The 22,327-nt window shown below is 47.1% G+C and overlaps 1 protein-coding gene across 1 annotated transcript in view; it reads left to right on the top strand.

The window, feature by feature from the left end:
• Nucleotides 1-22,327, top strand: part of cracr2b (calcium release activated channel regulator 2B) — a 175,504-nt gene that overhangs the window by 139,150 nt on the left and 14,027 nt on the right. The window contains 2 exon segments of the mRNA XM_038807477.1: nt 5,826-5,961; nt 18,333-18,414. Coding sequence (XP_038663405.1) covers nt 5,826-5,961; nt 18,333-18,414 — 218 coding nt within the window.

Genomic DNA, 22,327 nt, shown 5'->3' with positions numbered 1-22,327 from the left:
CTACATCCACTTTGCCTCCCCATACTCACCTCCGCTCTCCCCTCTCTGCTCGTCCCTGCTCCCCTTCACCGTTCCCTATCTCCTCTTGTCTCCGGTAGTCTCTGCTCTCCTCTCTATCCGCCTCTCTGCTCGTCTCCATTTATTAGCCAAAAATACCATGTGGATAGTCCAGCCCTGCCCCCTATTGATGTCCTCACCATCACAGATGCCATCTTAGGCAAATTCAAATCATTACGCATGATATCAAGAAATAACCGTGTGCAGTGATCTTATTGAATGGTGGAGTAGGCTCAAAAGACCAAATGACCTATTCCTGCTCCTAATTCATATGTTGGCAATCTTGGTATCTGAACACCATAGTTGCAGTGTGTATCATATACAAGATGAATTGTAGCAACTTCCTAAGTCCTCTTTCACTGAATCTTAGAAACCAATAATCTCTTCCACATAGAACATGCGTAGCAGGAATACCTCTCCATTCCTCTCCACAGCTCCCCTTTCCAAACCCCTCAGTTCATCCCCACTCCTCTTAATCTTCGCCTCGCCTCGGTCATTCTCTCCCATTCATTCATTTCCTCACTTCTCGATTCATCTCCATGCCGTTTGTTTTTCCACTGCTGTTATCTCCATTCACTATTTAGAATTACTTCTTGCCCATTCAACCCTGCACTTCACCTGTTATTTTCACCTCTTCATTCATGATTCTGTTTTAACCCTCCTCACCAATGCTCCCCACTCTTCTCGCCTCCTCTTTCATTTCCATTCTACCACTTCATTCGCCAGCTCTCCTATACTTCTGTTTCCTCCCTTCTCTTCTCTCCTTTCCATTCATAGCCCTCCTCTCCCCTCCACATCCTATCTTGCCTCTCCTCCAATATTGGGCAATTTTTCTCAATTTCCAGGCCGCACAGCAGAGAACTAAGTGAAGTGACTGACACAAAATCCTTGCGCTGGATGTGGTCAAAATAACAGTAAGGCAAATAGCTTTCATCGCTATAGACCTGTAAATTGGACAATACTGCAACCAGTGATCGTACATACACAGTTAAATGCATCAATCAAGAATGTAGAAACATAGAAACTAGGAGCAAGAGTAGGCCATTTGGCCGTTCAAGTCTTCTCCGCTGTTTAATATGTTCATGGACGGATTCTCCAGCCTTTCAGCCGTGTGTTTCTTGATGACGGGAGATGCCGCGCTGTTCACTTGCAGTGGGATTCCCTGCTCCCGCCGCTGTCAATGGGATTTCCCATTGAAGCTACCCCATGCTGCCGGGGAATCCCAGACATCCCAGCTGGGGTGCGCCTCAACCGGGACCTTGGATTCATGTCGCATTACATTCACTCCCCACCATCTAGCCTAGGCTTGCGAAATCCTAACAACTGTCCTGGCTTGAGACAATTCACACCTCTTTAACCTGGGGTTACCCCTCTCTCTGGCTCTGTAAAGACTTAAAGGTCTTTTCGGCGGGAATTCAGCTGGTGGTGTGGGCGGAGCTACAGAGTCGAGTGGTGAGTATTTAAACCAGCTGTTTCGCGGTTTCGAGTCTTTTCGGCGGGAATTCAGCTGTTGGAGTGGGCGGAGCTACAGAGTCGAGCGGTGAGTATATAAATTAGCTGCTTTAACAGTGGCCACAGGGGCTTTGGGGATACATTTGAAGAGTGACATCACATCAAAGCAGTGAACTGATTGGCTGGTAAGGAAAGTGTTCCAATTAGCAGTAGCTGGGAGAAATTTAACTCTTTGTGTGTTGGTAAGTATTGTGATTGGTAAGTAAAATCTTTATTCCTTTCACTTATTCATTATTTGATATATTTGTAATCAGTTAAGGTAAAGTGTAAAAATGGCAGGAGATACTAGACCCGTGTTATGCTCCTCGTGCTCAATGTGGGAGTTCAGGGACATGGCCGATGCCCCTGACTCCTTCATGTGCGGGAAGTGTGTCCAGCTGCATCGAAAAATGTAGGAGCAATAGGGTGGTCGTGATGGGAGATTTTAACTTCCCCAACATTGAATGGGACTCATGTAGTGTTGGAGGCGTAGATGGAGCAGTATTTGTAAAGAGCATCCAGGAGAGTTTTTTAGAGCAGTATGTAAATGGTCCAACTCGGGAAGGGGCCATACTGGACCTGGTATTGGGGAATGATCCCGGCCAGGTGGTTGAAGTTTCAGTCGGTAATTACTTTGGGAATAGCGATCACAATTCCGTAAGTTTTAGAATACTCATGGACAAAGACGAGAGTGGTCCTAAAGGAAGAGTGCTAAATTGGGGAAAGGCCAAGTATAACAAAATTCGGCAGGAGGTAGGGAATGTGGATTGGGAGCAGCTGTTTAAGGATAAATCCACATTTGAAATGTGGGAGTCTTTTAAGGAAAGGTTGATTAGAGTGCAGGACAGACATGTCCCTGTGAAAATGAGGGATAGATGGGTGGAATTGTGAGACTAGCTAAGTTGAAAAAGGAAGCCTACATGAGATTTAGGCGACTTAAAACTGATGAAGCTTTGGAGGAATATCGGGAAAGTAGGACAAATCTCAAACGCGCAATAAAGAGGGCTAAAAGGGGTCATGAAATATCTTTGGCTAACAAGGTTAAGGAAAATCCCAAAGCCTTTTATTCGTATATAAGGAGCAAGAGCGTAACTAGAGAAAGGATTGGCCCACTCAAAGACAAAAGGGAATTTATGCATGGAGTCAGAGGAAATGGGTGAGAGTCTTAATGAGTATTTTGCATCGGTATTCACCAAGGAGAGGGACATGACGGATGTTGAGATTAGGGATGGATGTTTAAATACTCTAGGTCAAGTCGGCATAAGGAAGGGGGGAAGTTTTGGGTATTCTAAAAGGCATTAAGGTGGACAAGTCCCCAGGTCCGGATGGGATCTATCCCAGGTTACTGAGGGAAGCGAGGGACGAAATAGCTGGGGCCAGCAGATATCTTTGCAGCATCCTTGAGCACGAATGAGGTCCCGGAGGACTGGAGAATTGCTAATGTTGTCCTTTTGTTTAAGAAGGGTAGTAGGGATAATCCAGGGAATTATAGACCTGTGATCTTGACGTCAGTGGGAGGCAAACTGTTGGAAAAGATACTGAGGGTTAGGATCTATTCACATTTGGAAGAAAATAGACTTATCAGTGATAGGCAGCTTGGTTTTGTGCAGGGAAGGTCATGTCTTACAAACATAACAGAATTCTTTGAGGAAGTGACAAAGTTAATTGATGAGGGAAGGGCTGTAGATGTCATATACATGGACTTCAGTAAGGCGTTTGGTAAAGTTTCCCATGGCAGGTTGATGGAAAAAGTGAAGTCGTATGGGGTTCAGGGTGTACTAGCTAGATGGATAAAGAACTGGCTGGGCAACAGGAGACAGAGAGTAGTGGTGGAAGGGAGTGTCTCAAAATGGAGAAGGGTGACTAGTGGTGTTCCACAGGGATCCTTGCTCGGACCACTGTTGTTTGTGATACACATAAATGATCTGGAGGAAGGTATAGGTGGTCTGATTAGCAAATTTGCAGATGATACTAAGATTGGTGCAGTTGCAGATAGCGAGGGAGACTGTCAGCGAATACAGCAAAATATTGATAGATTGGAGAGTTGGGCAGAGAAATGGCAGATGGAGTTCAATCCAGGCAAATGCGAGGTGATGCATTTTGGAAGATCCAATTCAAGAGCGGACTATACGGTCAATGGAAGAGTCCTGGGGAAAATTGATGTACAGAGAGATCTGGGAGTTCAGGTCCATTGTACTCTGAAAGTGACAACGCAGGTTGATAGAGTGGTCAAGAAGGCATACAGCATGCTTGCCTTCATCGGACGGGGTATTGAGTACAAGAGTTGGTAGGTCATGTTACAGTTGTATAGGACTTTGGTTAGGCCACATTTGGAATACTGCGTGCAGTTCTGGTCGCCATATTACCAGACGGATGTGGATGCTTTAGAGAAGGTGCAGAGGAGGTTCACCAGGATGTTGCCTGGTATGGAGGGTGCTAGCTATGAAGAAAGGTTCAGTAGATTAGGATTGTTTTTGTTGGAAATATGGAGGTTGAGGGGGGACCTGATTGAGGTCTACAAAATTATGAGAAGTATGGACAGGGTGGATAGCAACAAGCTATTTCCAAGAGTGGGGGTGTCAATTACAAGGGGTCATGATTTCAAGGTGAGAGGGGTAAAGTTTAAGGGAGATGTGCATGGAAAGTTTTTTACGCAGAGGGTGGTGGGTGCCTGGAATGCTTTGCCAGTGGGGGTGGTAGAGGCAGGCACGATAGCATCATTTAAGATGCATCTAGACAGATATATGAACGGGCGGGGAACAGAGGGAAGTAGATCCTTGGAAAATAGGCGACAGGTTTAGATAAAGGATCTGGATCGGCGCAGGCTGGGAGGGCCGAAGGGCCTGTTCCTGTGCTATAGTTTTCTTTGTTCTTTGTTCTTAATTACTTGCAAATGCTCGCATTCAAAGTATTTTCTTGCCTCTTTGACTTTGTCTATATAAGTGTTTCTGGAACCTACCTCTCCATTCACCTGAGGAAGGAGCAGTGCTCCGAAAGCTAGTGATTTGTAACAGACCCGTTAGACTATAACCTGGTGTTGTAAGACTTCTTATGTGCTCACCCCAGTCCAACGCCAGCATCTCCACAGTATTTTATAGGTTTCAAGTTGCTGTCTGTGCTGCCTTGCTCCTCTAGCTGCTGCATGATAATGTCACCTTGCTGAAAACCTCGCCATTAAAGTACATTGAATTGTTCAAATTGCTGGACTTACTTGATACACACACTTTTAAGTACCCCTGAAAATAATTAGAGTTTGCCTATTCCAGTGCAAGTACCCATTTAATGGTTTGACAAGTCTTAAAAATTACCAAGCAACCCCACTGGCACACAGGTCCCTGATGTCTGTAGAGGGGCAAAATTCTTTTTGGTTGAGAGGAACTTTTCATTCGAAGGCCAATAAAACGTCTATGGGCAATGGTGTATGTTGGCTCCTGAACTTTTGACTTATCTTTTGACTTGGAGGTTGTTGTCTATTGCGTGAGCTATTGGGTCTTCACTATTCTCTTCTTCAGGTCAAATTCCAGCAGAGATAATTTTTATCTGAGTTGGTCTTAATTTCCCATCAATATATCAGTTTATAGGGGAACACAATCTGTTTCTTTTTACATGGATATGTTACATTTTAGTTGTGTTTTTAATAATACCAATTGGGACAATTGCATTGCAATAATTACTTTTACAAGGTTCTTTGATTCATTGTGTTTTCTGCTATGTTTGCTTTGGGCTTCCTCTTAGTATAAAACTGAAAGTATTCCTCTCACAGCAGATTGCTTATATAAATTTTGATTCTGGTGCTCATTCAATGTTGGACAAGTATGGTATGTAATAAATGAAGACGGCTAAGCTATGATCCAGTAAATGTCTGTGCTGTCAAAGCTTACAAATATGGGTCTATGAAAAGATGTGGGTTATCTGGAAATGGTAATGGATGACGAAATGAGCTGTGCTTGGGAATGGGTGGGATATGGAACTATGAAGGAATGAGCAGTTCCTGGGAATGGGTGGGATATGGAACTATGAAGAAATGAGAGGTACCTGGGAATGGGTGGGATATGGAACTATGAAGAAGTGAGCGGTACCTGGGAATGGTGGGATATGGAACTATGAAGAAATGAGAGGTACCTGGGAATGGGAGGGATATGGAACTATGAAGAAGTAAGCGGAACTGGGAATGGGTGGGTTACAGAACTATGAAGAAATTTGTGGTACCTGGAAATGGGTGGGATATGGAATTATGAAGGAGGTAATCTGATTCTTCTTTTGTTCTTTTTATTCAGGAGTCTGAGGCATTGGCCTCTTCCCCTGACAGAATATTTAAAGTGGTGTTTGTTGGGAACTCCGGTGTTGGAAAGAGCTCCTTTATCCATCGATTCTGCTATGACCGATTTCTCACAGAAATTAATGCCACAATTGGTAAAAATTGAACTTTTAACTGTGTACCTTAATAAAAAAAAACTTGTCTTGTTTTTTCTGTTGTGAAAGAGTTGAACTGTACTGGAGTATTATTCCAACAGCTGTCCCACCAAAATGGCCATTCTTCATCTATAATCGTAGGTCCCACTTAATCAACACAAACACCTCAGTTCAAAATTGAGGGAATGCTGCACTGTGAAAGGAACCATCTTTCAGATAAGATAATAATCCAATACCTCCTTTGCCCTTTCAAGAAACCAAAAGGATACCACAACATAATTCAAGGAAGAGCAGGATGTTACCCCTGGGGTTCGGTTGAGTGTCTATCCCTCAACCAACAAATTATTATTTCACTCACACTTGTGTGACCTTGCAATGTGAAAATTGGCTGCCATGTTTTCTACTTACTTCAAAAAGGATTTAATTAGCTCTAAAGCACTTTGGGTGGCCTGAGGTCGTGAAAGGCACTTATATCAAATAAGTCTTTCTTTCTAGACTTTATTTGCCTTTAGGCTATTTTACTTATGTCACAGTTAAGTCTCATTTTGTCCTTATGAAATGCCCTCAAGAGATAAGCATTTTCCAGCTAAATAATCAGGAATGGTGCCCCAGCACCACAATACTGCTGGACAAATGCTTAATGCACTTGTCCAAAATTCATCCTCCTTATATATACTCTTTATAATCTTTATTGTCACAAGTAGACTTACATTAACACTGCAATTAAGTTATTGTGAAAAGCCCCTAGTCGCCACACTCCGGCGCCTGTTCGGGTACACAGAGGGAGAATTCAGAATGTCCAAATTACCTAACAGCACGTCTTACAGGACTTGTGGGAGGAAACTGGAGCACCCGGAGGAAACCCACGCAAACACGCGGAGGCTCCGCACAGACAGTGTCCCAAGACGGGAATCGAACCTGGGGCCTTGGCACTGTGAAGCCATAGTGCTAACCACTATGCTAACGTGCTGCTGTCCTCTGTGTATTGTTGGACGTCTTCCAAATAAGTAATAGAGAGGAATTTTCAATGAATGTGTTGTGCATTTATAAACAATATCCGATGGTAACACTTTAGGGCCTAGCTGTTTTGTTAGTTTTGTTCTTGCTGTGGCTGCAGTAATCAGCTCTTTTTGTGAGCATGAACAATTAGCTGACTTGATGCAAACTCAAGAGCTTTATGTACCCTGTATAATACTGGGCAGTGCAGTCACCAAAGAGACATTGAGAAGCTTCATTTCAGAGCTTTAAGAATAAAAATTATTCATGACAGGTGCATAAATTAAAGGGGGTGACAGCTGTGGCTGAGTGGTAGTACTCTGAATTTTGCAACAACCAGTTGTGGGTTCAAGATCTACTCCAGAAACCTGGGCACAAAACCTAGATTGATACTCCATGGTTAATACCCCAGTGCAATTCTGAAGATGTGCTGCAGCATCAAAATAATAATAATAATCCTTATTGTCAGAAGTAGGCTTACATTAACACTGCAATGAAGTTACTGTGAAAATCCACCAGTTGCCACACACCGGCGCCTGTTCAGGTACACTGATGGAGCATTCAAAATGTCTAAATGTCCAAGTCTTTCAGGACTAGTGGGAGGAAAATGGAGCACCCGGAGGAAATCCATGCAGACATGGGGAGAAAATGCAGACTCTGCACAGACAGTAACCCAAGCAGGGAATCAAAACTGAAACCCTGGTGCTGTGAAGCAACAATGCTAACCAAAGTGCCACCTGTTGATGAGACCTTGGGTGGTATTCCCTGGTTCAGAGAGTAAGAGTAGCGAATCAGGGCCGCTGGTGCTAGGAATGTCCACAAGGTAATATTCATATATCTTTGCCATGCTAAATTATGCAGAGTGGCGAACAAACCGGTTTCTCTCCACTTACTGGACTCTGGCTGCCATTTTGAATGGGCACCCCTAGCCTAGCGTTCAGAGACAAGCCCCCACCCCACAAAGCAACTGTTGACCCCCCCCCTACTGACAAGGGGAGCATCCCCAACCCCTCCTCAAGGAGGAGCAAGCTGCCCCGCCCCCCTCCACCACAGAAAAACGGCTCACACTCGCCAACACCATGCACGCATGAGGATGACCTGACTTTAGCCTGGCAGGTTGGATCCTGAGGGAGGGGGGGCAGCCCATTGCTCATGTCCCACTTCGCCTCTGCCTGGCAACAGAGGGAGGGTTGACCCCGGGATCCTCCCCAGGGATGGGGGTCCCATGTCTGGACTGCTTCTTCCAGTCCTGGGCAACCTGAAGATCACTCTTGGCATGGTAATCGGGGGCATCCCTCTGTTCAAAACCATCATCCTGCTGCTTTTTGAAGTGTCAGACCCTTTCTAGAAAGCCCACAACAATTGAAAAACCTTGAAATCCCCTGAGATCCTTTGAAATGCTAAGCATTCACTCAATTTCACAGTGCAGTATCTTTAACTAGCTTTTGATTGACAGCTTAATGGCTTGAAAACAGCAGGCAGGAGGTTTGATAATTTATCTTTCTCTTTATGCTGGAATGCATCTGAAGTACCCTCCATTGATCTAAATCTCAATGTTTATGAACAATCTTGTTCTGATTGATAGCTGCTGGCCAATTCAAAAACACTAAGTGCTTTCACTTCCTCTTTTCTAACTGCATTATTGTTAAGGCTAGCTAATGGCTTTCTAAGAAGGCTCTGACACTTTAAAATATCAGCAGTTATAAAAGTATAGGGCTGAGGGAACAGACGTGAGGAAAGGGAAAGTCCTTTGGTTTGAATCTTCCCTGAACTGTCTGACCCACTCACCAGCTGTCAGGCAGAACAGTTCAGAGTGAGGAGGGACTTCAGAGTTTGAACAGATCAGACCAGGATGAAGATCTTGAACAGAGGGCTGAGATCAGCATGATCTTCAAGTTGCCCAGAGCTGGAAGGGGTAGTCGAGACTCAGGCCCCATCCCTGGGGTGGGTCTCGGGGTCAACCCCTTCCTTACCCATAGCCTGAGCCCACCCAACTCCGAGGCCCCTTGGAGCCTGGCAGTGTCAGAGGGGCACATGAACAATGGGCCATCTCCTTGACCCTCCTCCAGGTTCCTTTTGGCAGGACAGCGCTTATCAATACTTGCACCATAGCCCGCCTGGTGGAGTTCCCGCTGAGGGTTTTGAGCACTATGGGGGTGGAATGACGGAGGGGGTGGGGATTCAGGTTTCCAGCTCGTTAATTGATTTCAAATGAATGCATATGAGCTGTTTACACCTACCTGATGGTACTGGGTGGGAAGCCCGCTATGGCTGGTGTGGCAGGACCCGAGACTAGGGACGAGTCTAACGCCTGGTGACAATCCCAATTTTGGCCTGATGCGGAATTCTCCACCTGATTGGGATTCTTTGGGCTGATTCTCCGTTCTGGAGACTAAGTCCCCACAGCGGCGTGAAAACAGTGGTGTTTTACGTCAGGAAAACTGGCGCAAAATGGCTGATTCCCTGTTCTGGGCGGTCTAGCAGCCAGGCAGTGTAGAACTCCCAGCTCTAGTTGCCGATATGGCCTGGAGAGTTGCTGGGTCCGTGGCTGCACATGCACACGACGGCGGATTCCTCTCACGGATCCATGTAATAGTCCCCCCCCCTTCGGCGGGCTCGGACCGCCCCACCACAGCGCCCCCAGCCCCGAATATGCCGCCCCTACCCGCGGATTGGCCCTCCCCCACTTGTGGCGGCGTTGGACTGAGTCCGCAGCTGCCATGCTGAGTTTCCGACGGGTGAGACCATGAGAGACCCAAGCCGTTGGGGACGGAGCATCGCAGAGCGGGCCTCAGCCAATGTTCGGAGGCCATGGATACAGCATGTGGTGTACTCTCCGAGTATACCGCTTTTAATGAGGCAGAGCATCGCGATAGCACCGCCACCCCCGATTTGGCTTCATCGGGGATTCTCCGCCCCGTTGCTGAACGGGATTTCGGCATCGGGGATCGGAGAATCCAGCCTCTGATCTTTGCAGTGGGGAGAGCAGAATTCCTCCCCTTAAATCAATCTTTCATCTGCCTTTCACGTGAACATAAATGATCCGGACACTATTTTTAATAATAACTTTTACTATTGTCACAAGTAGGCTTAACACTGCAATGATGTTACTGTGAAAATCCCCTAGTTGCCACATTCCGGCGCCTGTTCGGGTACACTGAAGGAGAATTCAGAATGTCTAATTTACCAAACAAACACGTCTTTCAAGACTTGTGGGAGGAAACCGGAGCACCTTGGGGAAACCCACCCAGACACGGGGACAATGTGCAGAGTCTGCACAGACAGTGACCCAAGCCGGGAATGGAACCTGGGACCCTAGTGCTGTGAAGCAGCAGTGCTAACCACTGTGCTACCGTGCCGCCCAAAGAAGAATCCTCTCGGTCAGGAATGATGGGCTTTGGCAAGTTGAAAGGATCCACCAACATGAAGAGTAAGGTTATTTTTCCCAGTGTCCTGGCCAATATTTGCCGCTCCATTGTTATGTATGCTTAATGTCATAGTTCATATGATTTAGAGGTATAGCTCTTTAGTTCTAAACTAAATTGCGAATGTAATTTCATTGGGGAGAAAAAAACCTTGGTGGATATCTAGAGGCTGGCAATCTACACATACTTAACGTAATTACAATTCAAAAGATAATTTGTGTGACTGGATGAAGGGTGAAAGTCACAAAATGGCTCTTGGTCTTGCTTCACTAAAGAACTGGAGACATGACGTCTGCAGTTATTCCAATAGAGTATATAAATTATTCACATGGTTTCCCAAAATAAAGTACAGTTTTGTAATGAAAAGGTAGTTAATTTTACCTGAAAACTCAGTGTATGTCAGATTGCCATGAAGATGGGTGGAGCTTACAGAGATGCTTCATTTTGAATTAGGTCTGTTTTGTGCCAGTTAGAATATAGCCAGCAGACAAGACTGGTTAATGTTCGGAAAAGTGGCAGCTAAGAGCCTGCGCCAAGTTTGGGTCTTATGTAGCTTGCAGCACCTTGTAAGTTGAGAGATAAAACCAGATCCACACCAGAAGTAGAGTAAATACTGACCTATTGCGCATGACACCTGTGACGAAGAACTGGGATTCAGACAAAGTTGGAAAGGCGAAAAATGACTGGAGGATTTGTTAAGCTAGAAGCTAAAGAACGAAATCTCCAGTAATCCTCCCAGTGAAAGGCGGTTAACCTTGCTGCAGTTGGAGTTGTGGAGGTAATCAGCTTGGTTACAGTTTGAAACCATAGCGACGGGCTATTGGAAATCAAGGTTCTGATGTTTGAAACCACTGCACAGAAGTTGCAGGAAGGCCGAAGCTGGAGCTGTGGGGTCACTTAGCCAAAAGATAAAGAAATGATCCCCATGAAATCCTATACTTTGATAAATAGCCGGAACATTGAAGAAAAATCAGAGTGAATTTTGGAGAGCTGTGATTTATTTTTTGAATTGGTAGACGGAAGGTTAATGAATTTTAAATATTTTATAAGATACGGTGAGGTGAGAGTGACTGCCCTTGGCATATATATTTGACTAAATGTGGCAATAAGGAGCCCTAGCAAAACTGAAGTCAATGGGAATCGAAGGGAAAACTCTTCACTCGTTGGAGTCAGTCAGACAGAAATCAAAGGAAAATTGTTGTGGTTGTTGGAGGTCAATCATTTCAGTCCCAGGACATCAGTGCTGGAGTTCCTCAGGGCAGAGTCCTACTTCCAACTATCTTCAGCTGCTTCAACGAAACTGAAATGAAATGAAAATGAAAATTGCTTATTGTCACAAGTAGGCTTCAAATGAAGTTACTGTGAAAAGCCCCTAGTCGCCACATTCCGGCGTCTGTCCGCGAAGGCTGGTACGGGAATTGAACCGTGCTGCTGGCCTGCCTTGGTATGCTTTAAAAGCCAGCTATTGAGCCCCTCTCACCCCACCTCTTAAAGGCAAGGCACCTCCGGACCTGATCGGCGGCATGGGCAACCCGAAACCCGAGTAACTTGGCACTGCAAGCCTGGCACCCTGGCAGTGACAAGATGACAGTGGGATTGCCAGGGTACCACACTACCCAGAGGCTGACCACCAGGGGGGCTCCAATGGTCTTGGAGACCCCCAAGATGCTGTTATGCCTGGCCCATGTTTGTGTGGGACAGTGCTAAACGTTGCCATGGTGAGGTCTCCCAGGCACGGGCATTCGATCCTGGGCCTTGGGAGACTCCAGTGCAGACATATTAAAATTAGGCTTACTGCTCACTTAAATATACAAATCTGGATCCTGACTAGTGAGGACGAGATTCAAATCGGGACATCTCATTAGATCTCCCGAGGCATCCCAAGCTTCACAAATCCAGCGAGGCCTCTCGTGAGATTTAATGGCCTTGATGCATCCCATGTCGGATGCAACGAGCCCATATGATCGTGCCCACTGTCTTTACCTCATCTCTGAAGCTGGAAGGCTGGGTTGAGGGTCAGACAAGTGCAGAACAGTGCACAATGATGAGATTACATATTGACAATCAACACTCTTGCTTGAACTGTTTGAGAGTGTTTGATAAATTATATACCCCCTCAACTCCCATTATGGCCCCCCTGCTCGGCAAAACGTTTCCCCTTCGCTTACTGCCCTAGGTTGTGTTAGGAACTGTTAGGTTGACTAATTGAGCGGCATGTTCGCATAGTGGTTAGCATTGTTGCTTCACAACAGTAGGGTCCCAGGTTCGATTCCCAGCTTGGGTGACTGTGGAGTCTGCACGTTCTCCCAGTGTCTGCGTGGGTTTCCTCCGGGTGCTCCAGTTTCCTCCCACAAGTCCTGAAACACATGCTGCTAGGTGAATTGGACATTCTGAATTCTCCCTGTGTACCGAACAGGTGGCGGAGTGTGGTGACGAGGGGATTTCCACAGTAACTTCATTGCAGTGTTAATGTAAGCCTACTCATGACACTAATAAAGATTATTATTATTGAAGGGCTCAAACTGCCTTGTCACTTTGTGATGCAGTACATTACTGAGCATGAGCTCAAGATTTGCTTCATGTAAACTGGTGTTCGAGGGGATAGCTCTTGGTTTATCTTAACTATGGTTTCACCACCGGTTGGAATTCTTCAGAGATTATATTTTTCTGTTAGTATTCTGTCAACTGACTGTGTGGCTATACTCTTTTTTGACTTGGAAGCTGAGAATTCAGTAGGGAAACTTAATGAATACTTAATGAAGACACGGGACTGATTTTTCATTTTCATGGTGGTAAACAGGAGCCTGAACTGTCTCTGTGCCCTGAACCCAGCCCTGGGGCAACAGTCACTCCCAGATCACCAGGGGCTTTAATTGACACGGAGACAGTTTCTCTGTTGAATTCTACGTGGCAGCTAGTCTCTCAAAGCTGAAGGACCTATCAGGGCCTTCCAAATTGAGAGGAGCAGACGATTGCAATGAATCGTAAGTGATGTGTTTTCCTATGTTAGAAACACAACAGCAAGGGATCTATCTGCTTCAGCTTTTTAATTGAAAACTCTCGCCACTGTCTTCAAAGCTTTCCTGTGCAGTCACCATGCCGTGACTCGACACTCTTCTACGCTGTGGCTTCATTGTGGACTGACCAAAACGTCAAGGGTCATTTCACGCCATGTGGCACGATCTAAGGCTGGTCACCATGTTGCACTTGTATTAATCTTTCTGCTAGGTTGAGCACCTTATGATTCAGAAGGAACCACTGCTGTATACTGATGCGGCCATCAATTCACACGAGATGAAGAGTAGAAGTGAACAGTGGTTTTAATACGCTAGATCTGTGCCTGCCTGCGACTGCTCTGTACTGAGTGCTGCCTACAGGCTTATATACCATCCCCGAGGGGGTGGAGCCACAGGCGGAGCCCACAAGGGCATTAACATAATACAACAGTACAGTGGTGAATTGTAATAGAATACATTCACCACATTCACCCAGTGTTAAAAAGTTGAAGTCCAGTAGGGGTGAAGCAGGCTCACAATCAAGTCTGTCTGGTGCCATGATTGTTCTCTGTGATTGCCTCAGCTCCGGCTTCACTGCGGGCACAGGTGTTGAACTTGTTGCTGCACGCACGGGTGTTGGGCTTGTTGACTCCGGGAGCGTATCGTCTGGAGCTTCATCACTGCAGGTCGGCGATGGGGGTGGGGAGAGAGGGTGTAGGCCAAGTAGGGGCGGTGTCCGGGGTGGGGGGGGGAGGGGGGGGGGGGCTAGGTAATGGTCGCAGGGGAACCAGTGGGTGCCAGATCCCGGAGGGAGACTGTATCTTGTCGGCCATCGTGGTGCGCCACGTAGGCATACTGAGGGTTGGCGTGAAGGAGCTGGATCCTCTTGACCAGGGGGCGGACTTATGGCTCCTCACGTGCTTTCGGGGGAGGACAGGGCCCGATGTGATCAGCCAGGATAGAAGCGAGACCCCGGAGGTGGATTTCCTGGGGAAGACAAACAGGCGGTCATGAGGGGTCTAGTTCGTGGCTGTGCAGAGGAGCGACCTAATGGAGTGGAGTGCATCGAGGAGGACCTCCTGCCAGCGGGAGACTGGAAGACTTCTAGACCGTAGGGCCAGAAGGACGACCTTGCATACCGTCGCGTTCTCCCTCTCCACCTGTCCATTTCCCCGGGGGTTGTAGCTGGTAGTCCTGCTCGAGGCAATGCCCTTACCGAGCTGGTACTGACGCAGCTCGTCGCTCATAAACGAAGAGCCCCGGTCACTGTGGACGTAAGTGGGGAAACCGAACAGGGAGAAGATGCTATGCAGGGCCTTAATGACAGTGGCCGCGGTCATGTCGGGGCACGGTATACTCATCAACAAAGTTAAGAAAATATGCATTGCAGTCAGTGGAGGAGAGGGGCCCTTTGAAATCGATGCTGAGGTGCTCAAAAGGGGCCGGATGCCTTTACCAGGTGGGCCTTGTCTGGCCGATAGAAGTGCGGCTTGCACTCCGTGCAGACTTGGCAGTCCCTGGTCATGGCCCTGACCTCCTCGGTGGAGTAGGGCAGGTTGCGGGCCTTGATGAAGTGGAGAAGCCGGGTGATCCCCGGGTGCCAGAGGTCACTGTGGATGGCCCGGAGTCGGTCATCTTGCGCACTGGCGCATGTACCCCGGGACAGGGCATCTGGGAGCTCGTTGAGCTTCCCTGGACGATACACAATATCGTAACTATAGGTGGAGAGTTCGATTCTCCACCTCAAGATTTTAACATTCTTGATTTTGCCCCGCTGTGTGTTGTTGAACATAAAGGCTACCGACCGTTGGTCGGTGACGAGGGTGAACCTCCTATCGCCAGGTAGTGCCTCCAATGCCGCACAGCTTCCACAATGGCTTGAGCTTCCATTTTTCGACCGAGCAGTGTCGAATCTCGGATACGTTGAGGGTACGGGAAAAAAAGGCCACGTGCCTGCCTGCCTGGTTAAGGGTAGAGGCTAGGGCGACATCTGACGCGTCGCTCTCCACCGTGGACTCGTCCACCGTGTGCATCACGGCCTTGGTAATGTCTGCCTTGATGCGGGGGAAGGCCAGACGGGCCTCAGTCGTCAGGGGGGAAGATGGTGGCTTTGATAAGTGGGCGGGCTTTGTCCGCATAGTTGGGGACCCACTGGGCGTAATATGAAAAGAACCCGAGGCATCTTTTCAGGGCCTTGGGGCAGTTGGGGAGGGGGAGTTGCAGGAGGGGTCGCATGCGGTTGGGGTCGGGCCCTCGAACTCCGTTTTCCACGACATAGCCGAGGATGGCTAGTCGGGTTGGGCAGAAAACACATTTCTCTTTGTTGTAGGTGAGATTGAGGGCTTGGGCGGTTTGGAGGAACTTCTGAAGGCTAGCGTCGTGCTGATCATGGGCGCAGATGGTGATGTTATCCAAGTATGGGAACGTGACCCGCAGCCCGCACTAGCCCATCATTCAGTCCATCGTTCTTTGGAAGACCGAGACCTCGTTGGTGACGCCAAAGGGGAAGAGGCGGCCGTCTGCCTCAAAGGCCACATAGTGGCGGTCTTCCGGGCGGATTGGAAGCTGGTGGTATGTGGACTTCAGATCTACAATGGAGAAAACCCGGTAGTGTGCAATCTGATTCACCATGTCCGCTATATGGGGAAGGGGGTACGCATCGAGTTGCAGGCACTGATTTATGGTTTGGCTGTAGTCTGCAACCATCCCGTTCTTTTCCCCGGTCCTGACGACCACCACTTGGGCTCTCCAGGGGCTATTACTGGCCTCTATGATCCCCTCCCTCAAGAGCCGTTGGACCTCTGACTTGATAAAAGTCCTGTCCTGGGCACTGTACCACCTGCTCCTGGTGGCGACGGGTTTACAATCGGCGGTGAGGTTCGCCAAGTGCAGGGGAGGGGTGACCTTAAGGGTCGCGAGGCTACATACGTTGAGAGCGTGTAGGGGCCTGCCGAACTTCAGGGTCAGGCTCCTGAGGTTGCACTGGAAATCCAGTCCTAACAAGAGAGGAGCGCAGAGATGCAGGAGGACATAAGTTTAAAATTGGCGTACTCGACGTTCTTGCCCTGGACCTGCACCAAATGTGATCCGGAAGCGAGGGAGATTGTTTGGGATGCGGCGGGAATCTGGAGAGAGCAGCGCCTTACCGTGTCTGGATGTATGAAGCGCTCCGTGCTCCCAGAGTCAAACAGACAGGGCGTTTCCTGCCCATTGACCCGGACGGTCATCACCGAGTTCCTGAGGTGCATTGACGACGAGTGATGAGGAGATGCCGCGCGAACACTTCATTCACCGGCCTCACATAATGTCTTTAGGGTCGCGATCGCATCAATTAGTACCGAGATTCTGTGGTTCACCCGGGCGTCGAGGAGGCTCAGCTTCTGTGCCTCGGTGAGGCCGGGCGAGGAGGATGAGGCGAGGTAGGCCTCAAAGTAGCGGAGCCAGTGTGAACAGATCCCCTTGGCTTCGGTTGCCTGTGGGTCGAGTTCCAGTTGGTCAGGTTTGAGGGCAGCTTCCACTGCGATAGCTTAGCGTGTTAAATTGATGCGACCATCAATTCACACGAGACGAAGAGTAGAAGTGAACAGTAGTTTTAATACGCTAGATCTGTGCCTGCCTGCGATTGCTCTGTACTGAGTGCCGCCTACAGGCTTACAGGTTTATATACCACCCCCGAGGGGGCAGAGCCCACAAGGGCATCAACAAAATACAACAGTACAGTGGTGAATTGTAATAGCATATCTTCACCACATATACCATGTCATGTTTTTATAATAATATAAAGGCCATTGCCATTGTGTATAAATTGCCAGCTCCAGTCCTCAAAAAGTAATTCCATGAATAGGAAATATTTAAGTATTGGAAAAATGCCATACAAATGCATATTTCTTATTTAAGTGTCATATTTAGGCATCCTGTTTTAATAAATGGCTCCATCAAATTAATAAAAATAAATTTGTCATGGATGTTTCAATCAGTACATAAAAGAGCATCGAAGAGTTTTGACTTGTCAGTGCCTCCATCATTTTATATCTATCTATCCTTTTATGTCTGCCTGAGGAATAAAATTTGGATCATTGAAATGACCAGACAATATTGGGAGTGATTTAAAGGGGAACCAAATGTAGCATCTCGTTTTGGGAGCATTCAGCAATGGGTTCCTTGGCACTACAGTGCCGAAAATGACCCCGCAGTGCCGAGAACAACCCTGCTATCAAAGGCGACTCTTTTCTTTTGGTATCAACGAGCAACACACGGCTGAGGCTGCACTTACCTTCACTTGTCAGCACGGGACCAGATTGGGAAGACCATTTTTAAATGCCGCCCCAATCTCATGAACCTCTCCACCAACTTATTTGTTAGGGGGTCCTCGAGTCCCCTCATCCCACTTCATAAGGATAGGACACACCCGGCTTATCCTTGGCACAGGGAACCTGCCACCTGGGCACCGCCAGCCTGGCATGCTGGCAGCATTCTTCCAGTCTTGCAGTGCCACCCGGGTACCCTGACAGTGTCCAGGTGGCAGGGTACCACACTGCGCAGAGCCCAACCACCCAGGGGCCTCCGATGGCCTGTTTGACCCCCTCAGGCAATGTTACGCCTGGCCCACGTTTGTGGGACCAGTACAAAATGGCACAATGGTGAGGTTCCCCAGGCATGGACGTTCAATTCCTGGCCTTGGGAAACTCTGGTGCAGAGATATTTCAGTGAGCCTAACTGCGCATTTAAATATTCAAATCTGGAACACGCCCAGTGAGGATTAGATCCAGATTGAGAGATCTAACAAGATCTCGCGAGGCGTCCCGCGAGATTTAATGGCCTTGTGGCACCACTGAGTCAGGCATGATGAAGCCATTCAATCCCGCCCATCATTTCTCTAGAGATTAACAGTGTGTTAAAATCGTTTTTTCTGTGCCATTCTTTTCAATTAACTTTTTTTTCTTTCTATTTTTAGGCATCGATTTCCAAGTGAAGAGTTTGATCGTAGACAAAACGCGTGTGGCATTACAGCTTTGGGACACTGCTGGGCAAGAAAGGTGACTGACCCCCAACACCCTCAGCTCTGACTATCATTTCACTTATAGGGAAAATATTCAAACACAACTAGATTTCTGATTTAACTTGACTGATCACATATGTCTTTGATGGTCCCTTTGTTTAAGGACAGCCTTCAACACTAGAATGGACAAGCTGATCTACTTTTACAATCCTTTATAGGGAGCTCACTTATTGGCAAGAGGGGATGTCAGGTAGTCTTGAGAGGCATGAACTTAGGAGGGGCTTTAATCGTTTACAGCAGCACTTAATAAACATAAAAACACAACTCAGAAGAAGAATAATAATTAAGAATAAGATCAAGCCCTGAGCTAATGAGGTTCCCATAGAGGCCAGCTATCCAGTTGCACAACTCCACAAGGTGGTGGATGGTGGTTGTTTGAGTTTCTCTACCTCTTTTTGGATGTGCTCCACCAAATTAGTAATTTCCTCTGAGCCGTCTTGGATATAGGTGCAGAGCTCTGCCCCTATCAAAGCACAAGTTCCTCCCTTTTCAGCAAGAACGTAGTCAAGAGCCATTTGGTTCTCCAGGGCCATGGTATGAATGGCTGCCATTTCTGCATTTATTTTAATTAGGGCTTCAGAGGTATCATTGCTCACCTTTTCCAGGAGAGATGTCATGTTAATGGACTCCCGGGGGCAGCACGGTGGCACAGTGGTTAGCATTGCTGCCTACGGCGCTGAGGACCCGGGTTCGAATCCCGGCCCTGGGTCACTGTCTGTGTGGAGTTTGCACATTCTCCCCGTGTCTGCGTGGGTTTCGCCCCCACAACCCAAAAGATGTGCAGGTTAGGTGGATTGGACATGCTAAATTGCCCCTTAATTGGAAAATAAAAAAAAATAAAAAAAAAAATAAAAATAATTGGGTACTCTAAATTTAAAAAAAAAAAAAAAAAAAAAATGTTAATGGACTCCCTTGCCAGCTTAGAGGTCCCATAAAAAGGGACCAGGATGGAGAAGAATCTTTCCATCTCCGTGATGGTGCACCTCATCTTAGATCCTCTGAGGGAGAGAGAATGATGAATAAAGAGAACAACGTACCCCAAATAACAAGGTCCCGCCCAAAAGCTTGGTAGCCAGGGATAGGCCCTCTGGCCACAGATAAAGGAAGTACCATTCTAAGAGGTGAAGAAGGGCACCGTCTCGGAGAAGTTGCTGCAACTGGTGAGATTGCAAAGACCTGCCAATAGGGAGGCAACGTCAACCCTCTCTTAGTGATAGTTTGCTCTGTAATGTAGCACATTTCTGTACCTTGCTCATGTCAAAATAGTGAACACAATTACTGTATCCTACCTCTCGCCCCCCCCGACTGATTGATAATTAAGTATATGGGTCCTCTCTGACTCGAGGTTCTGGGAAGTTCGATATATGGGTGCCCATGGCTCTGATTGTGAGTAGGGTGTTACCACCCCAAAAAAGCAGTCAAAGGATAACCAGCTGACTGCCATGTTTCAATGTTACCTGTTACGTTGATCAGGTAAGTATCCCTTGCAAATGTGGTCGCCCCCCCTTCATCGGAGGAGAATGAGCGGGAGACGTTCTGGAAGATATACCATTCAGCCGTCTCAAGAGAATGCCTCCCTTAGATTAGATGGGAATGTAAGTACATACCCAACATACCTATGCACTTGAGACATTCAAGAGAAATATAAGACATGTAAAAGGAAGGTGTTGACATTTAACTCCTTGGGAACCTGTCTGGGCATGGCCTAGCTGGTATAGTTGGTCAAGGGAAAGCAAGGAATGCAAAAACTTAAAAGGCACGCAACGGGTGTAATAATATGGTTAAACATAAGTTTTAATGTGAGATTCGTGAATCCAAGCTTTCTTCCCTTGGACTTTAGCAGCTGCTTGGGTGGTCAGTAGCACTTGATAGGGTCCTTCCCACTTGGCATCCAGAGGTTCTTTAAGTATTTTCTTCACATAAACCCAAACTCCAGGGACAATAAAGAGTCTTCCCTTGGTGGATCTCCCCAGGGCGCCGATTCCTGTTGAGAAGCAGAACTAATAGCACTTGTTAGAATCTGACAATATTCTAATAAGGCATCACTCATCAAGTGACAATCGGCTTTTCGCAAATGAATGGTTCCTGGCAGAGACGTAGGTCTCCCTGTTATGATTTCAAATGGTCTTGGACTGTAGTTCCATTCGGAGTTGCCCTAATATGGCACAGGACAATTGGTAGTGCCTGGGGCCACGGCATTCCTTCCTGATGATGTGGAGTTCTGTTCATTCGTTCCACTTGCCCTGAAGATTGTGGGTGATGAGGATGACAATGTAAGTCCCAGGTAATGTTTAGTAATCTACAGACTTCTTGGCAGACAGCACCTGTAAAGTAGTTTCATTGGTCAGAGTCAATGCTGGTCATGACTCCCCATTGGGGAATGTAATCCTTAAAGGACCGTGGCCATGTGATTGGCTGTGGCCTTTCTAGTTAGAACAGCTTCCACCCACCTTGAGACCTTGCCAACCACCAGGAGAACATTGGTGTATCCTTGACATGAAGGAAGGGAGATATAGTTGACCTGCAAATGTTGGAATAGTCCGACAGGAGTAGGGGACCTCAGTGCCGAACACAAGGCCTTTTTTAGATTCATGAAGGCCTCTTGTTCTTCTTCCGTGAGGGCAACAGCTTCCTTGAATTTCCGCTTCTCCTTTAAGATCATTCAATGGCTGAGCCAGCTATGTGTAGGAGTCGATCCAATTTCGGTTAAAGTTACACAAACCCAAAAATGACTTGGGTTCTTGGATAGTAGTGGGCTGTTTGGCAGCCCGAATAGCTGTGGTCCTATCCTGGGTAAGTTCTCGCTTTCCTTCCAAAATCTTTTGTCCCAGGTACACAACTTCTTCTTAGGCAATTTGTGCTTTAGCAACGCTGGCTTTATGTCCTCTCAGGTGGAGGTGGCCTAGCATCATTTTCATAGGTGTTGTTCGTGTTGTTCTTTAGTGTTCGATGCCAACAGAATATCATCCACAAACTGGATAACCATGGAGTGCATGGTAGGTAATTCCCTCAAATGGTTTTTTTTTTTAAGGCCATGTGAAATTCCGTCATGGCAGTCATGTCCAGCTGTACTGTTGCTGTTGGACGGTAAAGGCGAACCATGGTTGAACCTCAGGTGCCAATGGCACCGATCAAAATCCATTGGCCATTTAATTGACCGAGAACCATTTATGTTCCACCGTTAGGGCATTAGAAATGGCGGAGGGGTTGGCTACCAAAGGTGCCTTTTGATCAATACATTGTAATCGACGGTCGGACGCCAAGTCCAGTTGGGTTTCCGTACTGGCCATATGGAGCTGTTGGAAGACTGGCAAGATCCCAGCAATGAAGGTTGGCTAATAGGGTATTTAGTGCACGGTGGGGCAATCCCACTAAATGATGCCAGTTCCATCCGGGGTATGCCATAAGCATTCTTATCTTTGGCCCATATTGAGCGTTCTTTCAACTCCTCCTACTTCAGATTTCTGATTGAGCATGTTACCTGGCTGTCTTCAAATGCAATGAGGAATTCAATTGATTCAGGATATCCATGCCGAGAAGGGCTTGGTCCAGTGGGCCTACCCAAACTGCTGTGGTCAATTTGTGTGGGTCAAGTGCAATGAGCATAGGTTGAGTTCTTATGATTACCAATCCATGGCCCCCAGTCCCGTGGGCAATTTGCACCCTGTCATCGAGCGTTTTTATATCGTAGGGGCAAACATGTTAATTCTGCCCCTGTATCCAGGAGAGTGTCTAGAACTTTTTTTAAAAAATAATTTTTATTGAGATTTTCCAAAACATATCAAAACAGAAAATAACAACAAGAAACCAGTATTAACAACAACAAAAAGAAAAACACACTAACCCCCAAAACCAAACCCCCCCCCCCCCCTCCGTAACTACAAAAAGAA

Source organism: Scyliorhinus canicula, chromosome 9, assembly GCF_902713615.1.
Source record: "Scyliorhinus canicula chromosome 9, sScyCan1.1, whole genome shotgun sequence".
Taxonomy (NCBI): Eukaryota; Metazoa; Chordata; class Chondrichthyes; order Carcharhiniformes; family Scyliorhinidae; genus Scyliorhinus; species Scyliorhinus canicula.
The sequence above is the reverse complement of the archived record's forward strand: the minus strand, read 5'-3'. Positions and strand labels throughout refer to the sequence as shown.